Source organism: Epinephelus moara, chromosome 13 (assembly GCF_006386435.1).
Source record: "Epinephelus moara isolate mb chromosome 13, YSFRI_EMoa_1.0, whole genome shotgun sequence".
Classification (NCBI taxonomy): domain Eukaryota; kingdom Metazoa; phylum Chordata; class Actinopteri; order Perciformes; family Serranidae; genus Epinephelus; species Epinephelus moara.
In genome coordinates, this window is record NC_065518.1 from 25664276 (window position 1) to 25683071 (window position 18796).

The 18796-nt window shown below is 41.0% G+C and overlaps 1 protein-coding gene and 1 long non-coding RNA gene across 3 annotated transcripts; one reads left to right on the forward strand and one right to left on the reverse strand.

The window, feature by feature from the left end:
- Positions 1-47: 47 nt before the first annotated feature.
- LOC126399656 (uncharacterized) lies at positions 48-14141 on the forward strand. Its single transcript, XR_007570920.1, has 3 exons — positions 48-110; positions 10815-10892; positions 14000-14141. It is a non-coding gene; the product is annotated as an uncharacterized LOC126399656 (long non-coding RNA).
- On the reverse strand, positions 4429-18211 carry zc3h7bb (zinc finger CCCH-type containing 7Bb). Of its 2 annotated transcripts, none has more exons than XM_050059778.1 (21): positions 18000-18211; positions 17068-17129; positions 16920-16956; positions 16416-16613; positions 15466-15624; positions 15030-15170; positions 14888-14930; positions 14550-14782; positions 13997-14282; positions 13414-13472; positions 12631-12730; positions 12271-12432; positions 11955-12160; positions 11742-11842; positions 11445-11626; positions 10994-11073; positions 9979-10250; positions 9735-9840; positions 9021-9129; positions 8481-8614; positions 4429-7068 (listed from the first exon to the last, which is right to left on the reverse strand). In XM_050059778.1, the coding sequence occupies exons 2-21, from the start codon at positions 17124-17126 to the stop codon at positions 7033-7035; spliced, it is 2703 nt and encodes a 900-aa protein (XP_049915735.1). In that variant the 5' UTR covers positions 17127-17129; positions 18000-18211; the 3' UTR covers positions 4429-7032. The 2 variants fall into 2 exon arrangements, with proteins under 2 accessions (XP_049915735.1, XP_049915734.1); XM_050059777.1 differs by having other exon boundaries at positions 14541-14782; positions 18000-18210.
- Between the last annotated feature and the right edge of the window lie 585 nt (positions 18212-18796).

Consider the following 18796-nt stretch of genomic DNA (forward strand, 5'->3'; position numbering starts at 1 on the left):
TAAACGTAGCAGACGGTTATGTAATAATAACACCCAGAATACTAATTAATAACCACCTGTAGCTCCTGACGCGTCTGTCCATAAAAAAGAGAAAGCGAAATAACAATTTGGTGAGTTTTGAAACGATAATATTTAAATATACCCAATTAATTTCAAATATTTAATTGCAGTGACACCGTAGGGAGTATAAGATGCTAACTTTAAGCTAACATGCATTCAAAGTGCTAACTGCAATAGTATTTTCTAAAATGTCAGGCAGCGACCCATGGGGAATGTATTTTAAAGTATACATAATACACGTGTACAGAGGCAACACACGTGTGTGTCTCACAGCAGACATTTTGACGCATTGTGCACAGGTGAATCTAATTACATTCATACATACTGACTCATATCCACCTGGGTGTACCTGCATGAGGGCTCAGCTACCGACACACCTGCGTCAATTACACTCATTTTTAAAGTTGTACAAGTTATGTTCTCTGAGAAAAAAGTCTGTGAAACAACATTTATTTACCCCAGACAATGGGTGGTCTCAGGCTGAGGGGCAGGGTGTTGGCTGTGTAGGTCACAGAACACGTGCAAGACTGTTTTTAACCAGTGTAAAAACACGTGGGAAAGATCATTAACCCTCCAAGGTGACACAGTGAAACAGTCAGACCGGTTTGCAACAAAAAACAATTACTGTGACGTTCAATCATATTTAGTTTATGTGGATAACTGTGATAGAAACACCTCTAATTAGACTATGATACTACCAAGGGCCTAACTTTGGTTTGAGAAGTATTGGGAACACTATAAAATGGGGGGTCAGGGGTTGCTCCCCCTAAAAAAAAACAAAAAAAAACCCACTTTAAATCTGCATAGCTGCATATATTTAGGGAATGTGGCAACCAAAATGAAGTCTGGAAAATAATTTGTTGATCAGGTTAAATTCTGTCAGAATAGTACTAAATATGCTAAATATGCTGCATCTTCTGTGGCATGTTTTGCAGTGTAACAAAGCAAAATCAGCAGCTCTGTTCACATTCTTGGCCAAAATCTCACATCTGGCAAAATATAAGTGTATCAAGCGTATTTTTTTTGTTTGTTTAAAAAAGGACACTACTATGAACTGTAGAGTAGAATATCAATTCCATATCCAAAGCAAGATAAGTGGCTTATTACTGGAGTAAATCAGAACCAAAAGCTACACAAATGGCCAAAAGTATATGGACACATAGTTCTGTGTACTTTTGAAGAACTACACTGACCTGCACAGACCCCTGAGCTCATCTGTATCGAACACCTCATTGCCCAACTGTAAGCAAATTTATGCAGCCAGGTTCCACAATCCTCTGGGAAGTCTAAAAGTGGGCTGCAATAGCAGAATATGGATGTCCACTGTTTTGAAATGAGATGTGCAGATTGGTCTGATTAAGGTCGAATAGACCGAAAGCTTGGCAATAGACTCATTGATGTTTCCAGCACCTTGCCAAGACTGAGCCGAATGGAGCGGTAGCTATTCTGCATTATCTGAAATGAGATGTGCAAAAATTACATAAGAGTGTAATGTCCAGGTGTCCACATACTTATTTGATTTTTGTGATTTGACCCTTAAAGTAACCATTTATAATTAAGAATGAGTGAATGGAAAAACTTTTTTTTTTTTTCTAAAACAGTCGGTTTATTAAATGCTTTCAAGAGATTTGGTCCACTTAATGAGATCATGAACTTCCAACCAGGGAGGAGAAAAGAGAAAACAAAGTCAAGGAGATAAAACAATAAAACAACGAAATGTAAAAATACAGTACAAAAGAGGCCTTGTTTTTTCCACTTCTTACAACCCTGGTTTCTTTCCATCAGAGTTGTTAAACAATTCAAATAACCAATAGATTCTAACTGATTGAAAACCGATAAATTAAGATTTTTTTGTGTGGCTGTGTCGGTGTGTGTTGCTGCTGGGAATCAAATGACACAAACTGTATATTGGGGAGGCAGGAGGGCATGATAACCAAAATGCTGCCGCGACTGTGTGCTTACACACAGGGATAATAACACTAGGTGAATAATGGAACGAAAGGCAATGAGAGAGCCTGCACATCTTGTACCGCAGCCACTGTAAATAATGTTAGCATGAGTAATACAAAGCATAATATAATCAAGTTTGCTAAGCATTAATTGCTGCCATTCATGTTGAAAAGGATGTAAAACAGAAAATTCTAGACATCAGTTAATCCACCAAAATCATCCAATTATTACATAAACACTTTTGAAGTAAAAGGATCCTTTTATGGGTTGAATTATAACTCCGAACACTGTCTCTAGTTGGTTCTGACTGATGCAAAGCATCAATCGTGCTATGCAAGACCAGGAAGACGTTAAAAAAATAAGAGGAATGCTGTCAATGTGCAAATTGGACTGTTTTATCATGATAAGAGTTGGCACCAGGGTCGAAGTACGCTACACAAACTTATTACGTAAAGAGCCTTTTGAAGTGAGAGGTTGTTGTTGTCTTGGTTGCAGCATGATCTCCAACACAGTCTCTACCTAGCTTTGATTGGTCCATAGCATTAATGTTGTTATGCAGGACCAGCAAGATGTGAAAATACAATAATTGTAGTCAATGTGCAAATTGGATTGTTTTATCATAAATAGACTCATGCAGGGATTTTGGCACCAGGGTCAAAGTACTCCTGCCTAGCAAACTTCAGATCTAATGAACTGGCTCCCTTACCTGTTCAGCATGAACAGCAATCAGCTGTAATTGGTAAGGTGACTGAGTTGCACTGTGAGTTTGCTTACAACGGAAAATCTGAGTTACTGTGTAAAACTACTGTGCGAGATTTATTATGTGTGCACAAAGTTGCTGAAACCTGCTTCACTTAAGTTTGTGTCATGATTCGCCTGCCTTCAACAGCACACACACTTGAACATGCAGCACAGGTTCCACTGATTTTCTGTGCAATTCAGTTACATCATTAGTGCCTTTCTCCGACAATGGAAGAGGAGCCTTCCCTCAAATGCTCTGCTTTTGTTTGTGGCTGTAACGATTTACTCCCAACGTGCCTTTAAAGGCAGGAATTCAATCATGAATGTACCAATTTTGTCCACTTGTAACACTGACCAATACATTTAAAAATGGCTGCCATATTCACGATTAAATGTCACAAAATGGAATTTTAAAATCAAATTCCATCTTTCAGTTGTTTACCAAAATTAAGACTGATGTTCATTTTCAATCCCGGCTACTTTGCAAATATCCTGAATGGACAACAATTGAATGAAAGAGAGCATTTGAGTGTGTGGCACTCTCCTAATAACAAGATGGGAACACGTTACTGACCACAGCAAACTCTTCCACAGCCACAGAAAAAAAAAACCCAGCTCCACCATCTCTTATCTAAATTACCTTATAAGGGTGTCTAAGTATTATAATAGGTATCAGGTATCATATACTGTATATAGTAAGCAGGATTATACAATAGGGGTATGTATCATCTTATAGGTGTAGTATATCGAATAAGGCGCTATACGGGAGTATATAGGCTACTATGTATGCTTTTGTTTCCAGATCTGTCTTTGCCTGGTGTATCAATTTAAACAAAAGCGCACAGCACAGGCAGTGAGCAGCGAGCTCTGTTGATCTTATCAACACTGAGACAAAGGGGAGACAGTAAACTGTATATATATATATATATATATATATATATATATATATATATATATATATAGTGTCAACTTTAATCCACTATCTTCTTTTTTTTTCTCTGGCCAGTGCCCAAATAATCCCAACGCTTACAAACAGAGCTCAGACAACATTAATAAAGAGCAGGTCTACTGTACTGTGTGAAATGTCTTCTACTACTGACAGCCTACAGGTGGCTGTCGACACCTGTAGGGTTAAAAACTCAGGAGCCTCACATTGGATGTCTTCTGCTCACTGCCTCCCAGACAGAGCTGTGCACCGCTGCATACACAGACGCATATTTACTGTTAATTATTATATTCATACATGGATACATATATAAAGAGAGTTATACATTGCAATTAACATACATATATCAATAGCATATAGAGAAGAAATAGAAATAGTCAATAGATAGCAATCATTATCGTCATCATATTCATCATAATACTAGGAGTAGTAGTAATACGATCCCTCGAAGAAGCTAATACCAGGGGCTGTTCCAGACCAGGGCTCGTCATCGACAATCCCCCAAAAACTGCTGCTGAGTGACCAACAACACTGACCTGAGATCTGCTTTTAGGCTCAGCCCAAGCTGGGGCTGTCCGTCTAAACTGATCAGGCATAAAGTCAGTTTTTAACAGCTGGATAATTAAGACACTGCAGCTTTTGGTGTCAATCATTTCTCTATTTTCTATTTATTCACTAACTGCAGACACAATGGAACATCACAAAACACCCATATACTGTGGTTTAAGATCTTTGCTTTCTTTTTTAACACTTTTTAAACGTCTGCTCCAGTTAGCCATGGTGTTCAGGTTGAGTTTAATGTCAGTATGTTGGGAATTGAAGCCATTTGTTGATTTAAGCGTGAGCCGAGGTCACTCCGGACAGGAAAATTAGATGAATACTTCAAATATAAATTGCAGCTTCACAGAAATGTGTTGCAGAACAGGAGCATGCCATAATGTGTACATCCAGTTCAGCTGCTGGACTTGTGAACAACGAAAAAAATTACCCTCTGAAGTTGGGCGAGTCGCTCCATTTCTTCCCCTCTGCTCTCAGCCTAAAGGTTTAACCCTACTGCAACACATTCAGCCTTAAAAATCAATCTGCTTCAACCCCTCCATACAAACCCTGTCTGGAACAACCCACACAGAAGGAAAATTACAAAATAAAAAGGATCATTTAAAAAAAAAAAAAAAAAAAAAAAAAAAAAATCACTATAGTCATCTAGTTCAGCGATACATGTCATATAGCAATACCTCAATAACAAGAAGTTCTTCTATGTAATCAATACAGGTTTTCAGGTTATATATTTATTAAGCTTAACCGCTAAGTTATCAATTATTATTAGTAGTATACCATTATTTGTAAATATGTATAATATGTGTGTATACGTATCTGAATATAAACATACCTCCATTGTGTCTCCATCCGCATTAAAGGCTAGAATAAGATGGCAACAGATATCCTGCCTCTGTGTGTGTACGCATGTTTTTTTGTGTGTGTGTGTGTGTGTGTGTGTTGGTGTCGCATGTTGATGTGTTGTTTCTAGGCACAATATGTGGTGAGAATAGTTCCCCTGCGTCAGGCTAGCAGGTTCCCCGTCATGAAAAGGTTAATATTAGGAGCTACTGTTAGCTGTCAGGAACGCAACGTCTGGATGCATATGAGGAACACTGGTTTCCGTTTGAAGGCCGTGGGGGCGCGGTTGGTTTTCAGTGAAATGATGACCCCAGTTCAAGTGAAGAAATGGCGACTTGCCCTTACTTTTAACGTTTCTTAAATATCTTCTCACAATCAACTATAGAAAAATACATTCTTAATAATCCTGCTTTTCTTTCATTAGTTATTTTCTCACAGATTTGTCCTCTGTTTATTATCTTTTTTTTCTCTTAACTATTACAAAACTCATCTTTTTCTTCCCACAACTAAAGTCGTCTGCACGGGCAGTATTTTCACTCTGCTTCAGTCCAAGTGAGGTCATCATTTTTTAATGGGCATCTGCGGTCTGAACTGATCTAATGCTGAGAGCCACTCTAGCAAGGACTGTTCATATGCTGCAGTCACTGCTCTGACTCCTACACCAGCTTCACACCTGCCAGCTCCTTACCAATAGTTTCAAGTACATGATGGTCGCTTTGGCAACAGCTGCTCTGAGCCATTAGCCACGTGTACTTTAGCCACAGGTGTTTATGTCAACCTGAGAGGAGCTGACATTCAAGCATGTTTTGAGTCACCTGGACGTCAGCTGACAGCAACTACAAGGTTATTATGTGAGTGTGTGTGCGTGTCTCCGCGGGTCCCATGCAGGGTCGCTTGGTTTGATTACATATCCAGCTATCAATAGGCCTTCACACCTGGGGAGAGGGGTTTTGGGGGGGGGCGCTGTCGTGTTACACAAGTTTGTTTTGGGGCATGTTAAGTAGACTTGCATACATTCCATAACCACAGCAACGTTTTAAATGACTAATTTCCTAGTTTTAAAGGCCCTTGCAGGCATTACATTCATAGCATTCTACCAATATGGCAGACAATATAACAGGGAAGTACAACTCCCCTTGAAACAAAAAAATTATGCTCTAAATTATTAATCTCAGGTAAGTTATTTTGACCCTCTCGCAATATTCCCACCAAGGAAGGAGAGGAGGATTTGGTTGTTACGCAGCTTAACGACTTGTGTCCACCAACAACCTCTTTTTACAATGCTTCATAGGTTAAGTCTCTGTTGCCATCGCCAGCACTGTGGGCTTGGTGTTTTTGGCACTCCAAAGTTAAAATTTCAACTTTTAGCGTATGAGTACCGAGCTTCAATTCATTTCTTAAATTATCACCAAGCAAAATTTAAGAGCTGCGACCAGCGCGCCCACAAGAATTGTTTCAGTGCTGTGAGGATTTTGTTTTTAAAAAGAGGTGGTGGTGGACACAGATACTCAGTCCAAAGAGCACTAGGGAAACTAGGTGATTATTTTAGTCAGAGCAAAACTAGTTGTCTGTGGAATTTCTGCGGTATAATCTGCTGAAGGGGAACCTAAATGTGCTGAGTGTAACTGCAGCATGACAGTAAAACACAAATCCAAGTCCTGTATTTTCACTTACAAAGCTCTCTCTCTGTGTTAAGCGGTGCCTGTGATTTGTGCATCATGTGCTGTGTGGAAGTGTTTGTATGTGTGTGTGTATTAATGTGGTGGTGGGGTCGACCCTTTCATCGTGTGTCCATCTGTTCTCACACTGCTGGCTAGATGTTAGAGGAGGTCAGACTGGCGAGATGACAGACTGTTCAGTTGTAGCTGGTGTGGCAGGCCCGTCTCTTTGTCTGCAGCTCAGTGGCGATCAGCTGCCTCGAGTCAACAAAGCTACACTCAGAGATCGTCCCCGTCTGACAACCGCCGGCCTCCCTGAAACGATACACATCAACACAGCTCATCTCTCACACTTACCAACAACCATTTCAACTGAGCAAACAGGGATGCAGTCAGTAAACGTAAACTAATGCCTTCCATATACAAGAAGACTTTTGTCTGGCAGCCTCTCACATTGAAGAAAAATATGCCTCTTATTCATACAAGACTGGGGATCTTGCAGTAGGGCTGCAACGATTAATCGACTAATCGATGACTAATCGACTATTAAAATAATCGGTGACTATTTTAGTAATCGACTAATCGGTTTGAGTCATTTTTCATAGAAAAGTACTATAAAAGTACCCAAAATACTCTTATTGCAGCTTCTTATGTTGAAATATTGGCAGCTTTACACACTCTCCCATGACGGTGAACTAAAACCCTTTGGCGTGAGTACGAAACAAGACATTAGATGACATAATTTTGAGGTTTGGGAGAAACAGACCGACATTTTTCAACATTTTAACACATTTTTCGATAAAATGATTAGTCGACTAATCGAAGAAATAATCGACAGATTAATCGACAATGAAAATAATCGTTAGTTGCAGCCCTATCTTGCAGGGTCGCTATTTGAAAGACTACAACTAGATCCCTTCTGAGATTATTTCCCACCCTGTTCTTGGTGGGAAGCAATACGCCAAACTCCCTTTAAGACATGACATATTAGCAATTCCTTACATGTCAACAAAAACAAATAACTCTAGAAACACAAGATGAAAGGTGTCATATTTCAACAGCATTCTTGTCAATTCTGCATCAATGTAATCCATACAGATAAACTGTTTGTGTACAAACTTTACATATTGGACTTTTTTGTTTCAACTTGCCACACAGCTGCTTACTAAAGAAATCAATAACTTGACACAAAATATTGATTTAAAATTATATAATTGATTTTAAAATGATTTTTGTGCTTCTTTTATCAGAGCTGCGTCCAGCAACTAGGGCTGGGTATTAGTACTCATTTCATTTCAGGTATCGACTGAAATAACCCAGTAGTATCAAAACTTTTCCAGTCAAACAATACCTGTATTTGTTCCTTTTTCTACCTAGATCGTAAATACAAGACTATTTGTACAGTTACGCTCACAGCCAATCACTGCAAGTGTTCTTTGATGTAATGCGACATGTGATTGGCCCACTGCCGCAACAGCTACAACTCATACAGTTTGAGGAGTACACAGTTGGCCAACTGAATGCTTCCATTCATGTGATGTGTATAAGATGAAGTAGAAAAGGTTGCTTATAAAGTACACTATTTGTATCAGTGACAATTTATAATGACACTGGTATTGGTGTTTTTCTAACAATATCCAGCCCTAGCAACAGGAATGCTGTAACTGACCAATTAAGAATCAAGTATTCAACAAACCTGTGTAATAAAGTGTTATATGACCACTCACCATGCCTTCTGTGTAATCTGCTGTTATGGTGACCTGCTTGTCTTCTGGGGGCGGGGTCACTGCAGAGCTATCTGTGCGTCTACTCTGATTGGTGAGCTGCAGCCACAGTTCGTACATCTGTTGCATGTCTCTCACTGCAGAGAAGTGAGGTGAGGAAGAAGAGAGACAGAGAAGACAATCTCTGTAACCTTGAATACAGTGTGACGTAGAGCAACAATCAGTGCGAGTGGAGTCAGCACTTCAAAAATCAATGCAGTTTATCGTGACTGTGGTAACAGACAAAAAGGTTATTTTATTTAAATGAACACCTGTCAAGTTACGATCTATTGCTGAATGAGGTAACACAATGGTGATCATGCCTATGGCCCACTGATTAAAATATTGCAATATTTATAGGTGTCACAAAATTGAATGGACCTCAAATCTTCAAGATTGCCACTTTAAATTTCAATTCGGAATATACCATCTTTCCATTTGTATACAAACTCTAAATGCACTGATCTCACAACACAGTGGTTCTGGATGGACCCAGAAGCTTACAGCTGTTGTTCTTCATGTACGTCCAGACGTCCCTCTCCTCCAGACTGTGAGCAAATGAGCAGTTCCCAATATAGTGGCACTTCTTCTGCTTCATCACATGCACACACATCTGGATGAGACACAGACAAAAGGTCAACGTCATTGCAACAGAGTTTATGGATTTAATTAGCTAGTTTAGCCCTTTAAGTTGTGAAAATGCCACTTTGTTGTTGTTTATGTACAGACATATGGATTGTTTATACCAAATTGTCTATAATTTTATCATGTTGTACAGATGACATCTATTGCACATTCGTCTGTTTTTCCTGAGGCTTCTTGCATTTTTTCCCCTGTTTAAAGTTTTGTTTTTTGGGGTTGTTTTTCCTTATTTGCTGTGAGGGTCAAAGGACAGAAGGTTTTGTATGTTGTAAAGCCCTCTGAGGCAAACTAGTGTTGCAATTCCTCTGACGATGAAGAGTTGGATAGAATATATTGAGTTTGAAATGCCTTACAATTAACTTTTTCTAAAGACTTAAACATGGTAATCCTGTGTTAGCTAACACAGTTGCCAGTGTCAACATAAAAACACTGTCAAAGACACACTGGCAGCTGCTAATACGACACAGGGGTAAGAAGATTTACAACAACACCTGTCCCCCAGGGCAAACAGAGTCAGCTGTACTCAGCATGTGAAAGAGGTGGAGGGGCGGAGAAAACGAGTGTATAAGGACTCACGTCATATTGCTGTGGATAGGTGCGGGAGAAGGGCAGAGGCCGAACGACAACCCACTTCTTCTTCTCGAAAGATTTCACCAGCAGGACCCGACGCTCCTTGGTCCAGCTGAGAAGAGAGTTGACGTGAATTAGAGACAAAAAAAAAAAAAAATCAAACCAAACCTAAAGCCTTAAAAGAACAACAAAACAAGGGCAGTCAGATTTGAAACACTGCCATATTGCTTTGCTCCGAGACAGGCCTCACCTGTGCCGTGCTTTGGCAGTGCAGTACTTGAGGTTCTTGTCGGGCTCATTGACCTGCCCTTCCCTCCAGCACTGCCCGCACACAAACTTCATTTTCAGGTTGAGGGGGCGTCCTCGGCCCATCCCTGCTCCTAACCCTCCCACACCCAACCCGCTCACTGGGCCCACACCACCCCCACCCATGCCGTCTCCACCGACTCCTCCACCCCCACCTCCCATTCCCCCTACTCCTCCTGCAGGTATGCTGCTGCTCGGATGGGGAATATGGATAGGCTGAAACACACAGACAAAGAGACAAATGGAGTTAATGCTGATAAAACAGACAAAAACAGAATTGCGTTACATATTTAACTATGTTTTGCTTTTTTATTCATACAATGATTGCATTTTGGGTGAAGCTGAATACACAAACACGGCCCCTATTGTCAAGGAAAACTAAGTATATGCAAACAGTATTGCAGTATATGTTGGCATGCAGTATGGTATCAGACTGCTGTTCATGTATCTCAGAAAACAACACGAGATTGTGTTTGAAGTGTACAAAGCAACAACAAAAAAACTAATAAACATGCAACTAGTGAGTTAATTTGACTTAAATTTGGCAGCCATGTTTTACTTGTAATTAGACAGCAGGCATCTAAACAAACCAAACACAACAACAAACTATAGATGGGATTTTACCCTCAAAACGTCACCCGAAAATTACTCCAACATTTAAAAATCTAACAAGTAACTTAATGCTTTTAATCCACAATTCTTGTGGCAGCTCTTGTTGATTTGTTGGGGCAGGGTCTTTGGGGTGATGGCATTAACTTCTATGCTCATTATGCTTTACAGGTGAAATTCCTTCTCAGGGGAAAAGAACCGACTGGCTGCCGTGCGTGTTAGAGGAAATACGCAGCTGTCCTCACTCTAGTAAGACTTAACACAGGGCAAGGGTACACTGCTATTCTTTGTTGCTAAAAAAAAAAAAAAGTGTCAGAGATCCCACTGTGTCAGTGCTTTTCCTGTCTCACCTTCTGCTGCTTCTGTGCGTTCTGCTCCAGCCTTTGCCAGTGTCTCTTGGACTCCTGCACCATCTCTTCATGGGTGATACCTGAGGGAAATAATAGAGAGCAGCTCTGTGAAAAACCCTTCAATGACTCACTGCTCACTGTAGATACTGTACAACGAACACGCGATGCTGTGTTCATAGTCAGTTGTTGGTGTTTACTATCATCTTGTTTACAACAGTACCTTTGTGTAGGTGTGCAGCTGCTGCATTTGTTAAGCCAGTGAAAGCAGACTGGCTTTGTATTATCAGCACTATTTATCAACTGTAATTTAACTATCAGAATAGTACGTAATTAAAAAAAAGTCCTATTATCAGCAGATAATTTGTCGGCCCTATATATATTGTGCATCCCTAAATTCCAGTAACAATATATTTAACAAATTGAAAAAATGACTGATGTGTGTGGACCTCACCAGTATCCTGCTGCAGGACCCAGCATTTGAGCTCTATGACAGAGTGAGCAAAGGAGCAGCTGTCCTCACGCTGGCAGCCGTAGCGAACCTCGTGGCGACACACGTCGAACTGGCAGAGAGGGTGCAGGGGACGCACCTTACTGTAGCGCACATTGGCTGACCTCACCACGTGCACCAGGCACCTGCAGCACACAGAGGTGCATTTATCACATTACCTCCGCATTTCATCACACTATCAATAAACCTGACAACTTATTTTGCAGCAAAATGAAGACACAAAAACCCTGTTACACTCACTTGTTGTCGTCGAACGGGTGTCGAGCTGTGAGGTTTGAGCAGACTGCTAAGTTTTCTTTGCTGCGTTTGCTGATGATGCGAGGCTTACTATCAAAACATTCCTGTTGAGAGAGAAAAGACATGTAAATTAGTCAAAGTCTTAGATGAAATGCTCCATAAGTTGAGGTCTGAAGAGACCGAAAAGGACAAGAGAAACACAGACCGTGGACTCACCTCACAGAGGAACATGAACATGCCCATGTGGAGCTGCAGCAGTCTGGTGACGCTGAGCGCCCGTCTCTCTGTGCTGCCCAGCGGGTCAAACAGCAGCTCCCGGCTCAGGGCTCCCTTCCTCTCCTGGGTCCACACATCAATCTCTTCCTGGCAGTAAGCGAACGTACAGTTCTCCCCATACTGGCACTCCTGACGCTCTTGCACCTCTGTGGGACCAAAGAAAGAGAACGTCAGACTGAATACAGAAACAGATTTCCCAAATTAATTTTCCACCTTCAACATATATTCAAGTGTTTTATTTAGACTATATACATACCTTTACAGAGTACAAATGCCCCCAGGAAGTTGTTCCGTGCAGGCCTTGGCCGAATCCTCTTCCAGGTGGGGTCATCTGTGTTTTTGAGGCGGCACAGCAGCACATCCCTCTTGCAGCGGTGTGCTGCCTCTGGCTGATACTTGTAGTCCATCACTCGTGGACCTGTGAACAAGGGGAGGAAAGAGATGGTTAAATTACACTGTAAAACAAGTTATAACAATTGTAAGATGAGATAAATTCTATAAATAATGTTGATACTATAACATCCCACTTTAAACATTTGTAAAAAAGGAAAGAAAAGAGAAACTGGTCAAAGGCTGGTATGAGAAACAGACTCAAAGCTCGGCGACTTGAACCGACCTATTCGGCTGTAACAGGCATGACAGGCCTGCCGGAACTCGTGTGTGGCTGCCAGAGGATTCCTGGAGAGCAGGGACAGGTTGGTTCCTGCTGGACCATTCTGAAGAAGAGGGGGACACAGAGATTAAATACAAGAACTAATTAGAGTCAGAAACTGCCGCTAATTCATAAAAACTGGCACCATTTCAGTGATGCTGCTAGATACGACAGGACACACTTAAGTCACTATCAAAGCGTCTAGGTGGACGCATCCTTTGGACGCACCCCTGATAATACTTCATTGTGAACAACATCACTGTGTTAAAATCATAAAACAGTGGCATGGTGTGACTTTTCCACTAGATGGGGCTGTGGCACTGTAGATAGCTCTGTGTATTTTAGCAGTTTTTGTATTTATGTAAATATTAGTATTTTGAAAGTATTTCTAATGTCATAGAAAGCACTCAGAGTGTTCCTTTATTTTTCTATGGATTATCACATAGCACAATCATATATCACATTTGATTAACTTGATACAGGTGATATAGGTAAAGAGGATTTGGGTGCTGTCTATACTCAACTAAAGATGTGACATTTCTATGATGTTTTTTAAATAAAGTTCAGATTAAGGGTTTTTATTTGTTCAATTTTCAAATATAATTCCAATATAGGCTACATAAATATACCACAATTATATCCACATAACATCAAACACAAGTTTAACACTATAATTTGTCAAAAGAAGCACAAATTTTGCAGGAGATGATGCAAATGTGTGACTGCGTGTGTGTGTGTGTTACTTACTGCATGTGCAGCACTGTGGTTGCGCATTCCAGGGATGAAGCTGTGACACACTCGTCCCCCTGAAGACCACAGACACAAGGACAATGATGTCAGACACCATATTGTGATGGTGCTGACTCACACCGTCTGCTGCTGACGCACCTCAGGTTAAAGCCAACTCCCTAAGAGCTGTGCTCTAATAACTAAGAGCAAGCTAAGACACTGCACTTGCTCAAAAAGTGTGTACGTCAATTAAATGTAGATTTTTTTTTACATTATAGCTTGCATGCTGTACTGTGTGCAGAATTAAAAGTCATAGAGTTGACATACACTTGAGCAGAAAATTTGAGTTAAAGGTGCACTAAGTAATTTTAAAATATGTGGGGTTACAACATTATTAGGAGTCCTATTTCCAGTGTAATTCTAGTGTCGACTCAAACATTGTATCTTTTCCCTTTGATGTCCCTCTAATGTTTTTTTGGTATGTGAACCATCACAGTAAATATGAGCATGCCATGTGCAATGATCCTAAAATGTACAAGGTTTCTAGTGATTGAAATTTAAAAAAAAAAAAAAAACATTAAGATAAAGACTCTTTCCTCACCAGGGAGAGTGTACTCAGACAACGAATCCAGCCCGCCAGCAGCGACTCCTGACTTCCCTTCTCCATCTGTGGAGAAGCCTCCCAGTGCGTCCTGCGCCTGGGTAGAGCCCTGGTCCCGCTGGGCCAGCTGCGGGTAGGGCTCCAGAGTGGGCATGTCACCGATGGAGGAGCTGAAGAAGGCTGGGGGCAGCTGGGGTGACGGGGCTGGAAGGCTTGGGGAGTACGGAGGCCGGAGACCCACCGCTGTGTTGGGGAGGTTGGTTGGGATAGCACCCTGAACTGGACTCTGGATCAGGAGGAAAAACAGAGGCAAGAATTACTTCATGTAGAAGGATGAGGATCATATTCCACCTGAAGATTTTCTCCAGTGTAGACTCCTCTGCCTTCCCCTTGTGTAAAGAAACATACTACAAATAGCACTTCTAAATTAAATCAAGCAGAAATGACAAACAGTAAAAGACCAATTTTTGTGCTGAAATAAATGTGAAAATAAAAACAGTGGTGTATGACTGGTTGATCTCTTGCACATCTCTCCTTCTCTAACCTCACTGACTTTCTTGGGGATGCACTCCAGCAGACTGTCTAGCTCGTCCTTCATGACGCTGCTGCTGCATTCATCCATGTGCTCCGATACAGGGACAGAGTATGGCATGGGAGGCAGGCCCTGGCTGCTGGGGCTCTCTGACAGGTCAGTGCATGGGGTCACCACAGTGGATGCTGGGTCATCGCTGACTGGGATGGGTGTGGCCAAGGGAGCAGGGATACACTGCGCATTAGCCAGGTCCGCTGAGGAGCATGGAAAAAAGTGATGATGAGAAGGAAATTAATACGAGAAACAGGTGGGAATGTGGGCAGGAGCAGACATGTTCAAGGTGTGCCAGTCTCTCATACCTGGTCCAATGTCACCCAGAGATTCCAGCCCATTGGAGGACATCTGAAGGAAAGAGAAAAAAATAAGACATGACTAGCCTCTCCTTCAGTCACGGCATTCCAAGTATGTAGCTCAGCTCTACACTGCGACAGCAGCACCCACCTCTCCTGTGGGTGGGGAAGTCTCTCCGTGATTCTCCCCTTCTGTGGCCGTGGACTCCGTCTGTGGGCTGACGTAAGCCTTACGGCCCTTCAGGCCCAGTTTAGTGGCCAGATCCTGAGCCAGTTCAGTCACCTGTCTGTCCTGGAAGATTAATCACAACAAGAAGTTCCACTTACCAACAATCAGTATCATTCACTTTACAATAAACTATTAAGAGGAACACAGTGTAGCTCCAAAGTTATCAAGTAAAACATATCCATGACTCAGTACTGACACTGAAATTCACTATTCTATTCCAAACCTGCATTAATTAATGCACACACCATCTCCATTAACCAATTTCATGAGAGGTAATCTTTTATTTTACACTAGTACTTTAAAACAACGTTGGGGAAGAACTCTATTTCTATTAATATTTCCAGTGTTGACGACGTACATGTGGTGCTGTGAGGAGACATTTGGTTCCACATTCGTAGGCTTCTCTGAGTCGTCCCAACTCCCTCAGACAGATCGCTTTGCGGTACAAAGCCCTGCGACTGCCTTCTGACACACACAGTGCACTGTCGCAGTCCTGAACACCACGCTCAAACTCCCTCTGACACCCAAAAGAGAACAAACAAACAAACAAACAAAAAACAGAGATATACAGTAAGAGCAAGAAAGGCTTCAGAATTTAAAGGGACAGTTCATCCCAAAATTAAAAATACAGATTTTTACTCTTACCCGTAGTGCTATTTATCAGTCTAGATTGTTTTGATGTGAGTTGCCAAGTGTTGGAGATATCAGCTGTAGAGATGTCTGCCTTCTCTCCAATATAAGGGAACTAGATGACACTCAGCTTGTGGTGCTCAAAGTGCCAAAAAATACATTGGAAAAACTCAACAGCAATGTCTCTTTCCAGAAATCATGATCTGGTTACTCAAGATAATTCACAGATCTTGTTGTGAGCAGTTTTATGTAGGAACTATTTTCTTACTACCAAACTGCACCCGCCAACTGTATCACCCCGCAAAAGGATGCGTGCATCTACCCATGGATTAAATGCTCCTGCTCGTGCTACTTGCTAGATTAAAAAAACAATACTACGGGGAAGAGGAAAAATGTGTATTTATGGTATATATATATATATATATGGATTTTCCTCCGCATTAACTCAGATACTATGTATAAAAATTCAAACATTTTCTATTCTATCTTTCTCATACAATACAGTACTGTATAAAGGAAACTATGTTGTTATAGAAAAACTTTAAACGTAACAAAGCTGAAAATTATTCACAAATATTAGTGTTTTCAGTATAAAACAAATACACATTCTGACTGCATCTTCCATTTGTCCACATATGTATCTGCAAGTGACATATTCTGTTTCCCCTTTTCCCTCACCGTCTGGTAGCAGGCAGCAGCCCTGTTGACATACAGGCTCTCCAGCAGCTCGCTGGGGATGATTAGGGCCTCAGCCTGAGCGTAGCGGGCAACACTGATCCCCTCCCCATACTGTTGGGTCGCCTGACGATAGTCTCCATCTCGAAAGCAGGAATTGCCCTCGTCCAGCAAGTTACACACCAACTGGGTCAGAAATGCCTGAAGGGAACGTGTACAGAGAGGTCAAATTGAGACTGAATAATGAGTGGGGGTGATGGAGGGAGAGGGTTAAATTAAAAAAAATATTAGGAAGGTGATATGAGATAGTCTGGAAGAAGTAGGACTGAAAACTATTGAGGAGAAGATAAATTACAATATCTCAGCTGAAATTTTCATCTAAGTCCAAGAGATGATAGAACAAAATGAGAGTATGGTCATGGTGGACTCTGTGAGTAAATATTGTAGGTGTGTGTTGCTGATTAAAATTTGTAAAAGAAAAATGGGATGAAAAGGATCAATGCACACCTCATAACTCTCTGGCTCTGGGAAAGGCAATGATGACCTGTGGAGAGAAAATGAAGAGGCTGTCATTGTTCTCAATATACTAAAGGGTGTGCACTTTGCTCATGATACCTGTAATTAGTTGTAAAGTCAATATTATGTGTGCACTTACTGAATAAAGCTCATGGCTTTCTGAATTTCCTCTCTTCGTTTCTGTCTTTCAGGATCCATAGCCTGAGGGGAAAGACAAGGTTGACTTGCAACAGTTTAAAACTCCACTACACAACAGTATTAACAGCTTTGACAGCTACGGTTACTGTGTCCAAGTATAATATTAGTATCCTGATAGATATGGTTATGTTCTACAATGATTAAACACCTTTGCAAACCCTGCTAACTACTTGCAGTCGCCCTGAACAAACCAAGGCCTGCCATTTAAACACGCTAAGCAATCATCGGGCTTGCGTAAACAGCGGGGACCAGTAACCGTGAAGCTGGCGACATGTTATCGTTAGCATTTAGATAATCTCAGGATGACACAATCCCCCAACAAGTATTTGACGCATAAATTGCGGACATTTTTGGGGAGGGGGCATCAAAACATTAGCTACATACACGGTTTACACATTAGCTGTAACAATGTTTGGAAAATGATACCCTTAGCTAATGTTAACGTGTAACATGCCAGCTTACGGGTCAACTTTAACTAAACATTACAACAGCAATGCCTGTAAAATACACAACTTGCATCGCGTTAGCTGCTAATGGCGTTAGTGTAGGTAACGCTAACCCTAACAGGGTTTACCTATCGGCTGTTAGGATTAGCCAGCTAACGCTACTTACTCAGCCTGAATGCTTATCACTGTAATTTAGCTTAGCTACCGTTGTAGAAATTAATAAATCGTATTTAGCTTTCAAAAATGTTTTCGAAATCACGTGTTGTTACATTTATAGTTTACAAAGAATTATTGTTGAGCTGACATACATGGCTACACCGCTAATAAACCCAGTGCTAACTATGATAGCTACCAGGTAAGTTAGCTAACTTAATTTACCAGTGGCCCCGGCTAACAGCCAAAGCTCTCACTTAGCACGGCAACTCACCGAGAGTTAAGTTACAGCGCTTTTCAGATCAGAGATAGCTTCACAGAGCTTTGGCGATAAAAACAGAAAAAATAGCCAGCCAAATATCAGTCAATGTCCAGGCGCATATCTGTAAGTTTAGTGTCCCTGTCATTGGTATGTGGACGGAGCACGGGTGTCTCTGCGCTACGACTGCTGCTGGATACTGACTAGCTAACGGTAGCTAGCTGTTAGCTAACTGCTAGCTGTTTGGAGTGAGTGCCAGTGCAGTATTGCAACAAGTTTCCAGGAGAAATGTGGCCACAGGAGGGCAGCAAAAACTGTGTCAATGCTCTGTTGGCTCTAGTTTCCATTTATTTATACAGTCTGTGGTTTCCATGAGCTTTGTGCTTTTATTTTCAATAGGTATCAAAGCCTTTACTTAAGTACAAGTAGTTACCACAGTGTAATACTCCATTACACTTATAGGCCATATATTTAAAATGTAAAACGTTGCTTCAATAAAAATACAGGTGTGTTATCACCAAAATTTTCAGTATAATATTAGTAAAAAAAAAACCCTGCAGAGTGCAATCATGTGTAAACAGCATTTTAATATTGTAGTTGGTCGAGATGGGGCCAATTTTACCCACTTAATTTAATTTTGGTTATTGTATATTCACAGCATATAACATTTGTATTTTCTTTAGATATTTATCTCCTATTTGCATTTGTATTTATTTAGATACCATAAAACTTAAATTAATAGCCCGGGCTATTATTTACTTTATTCACTGAACTCAACAGGCCTTTATTTGGGATGGGCTTCTATAGGGGAC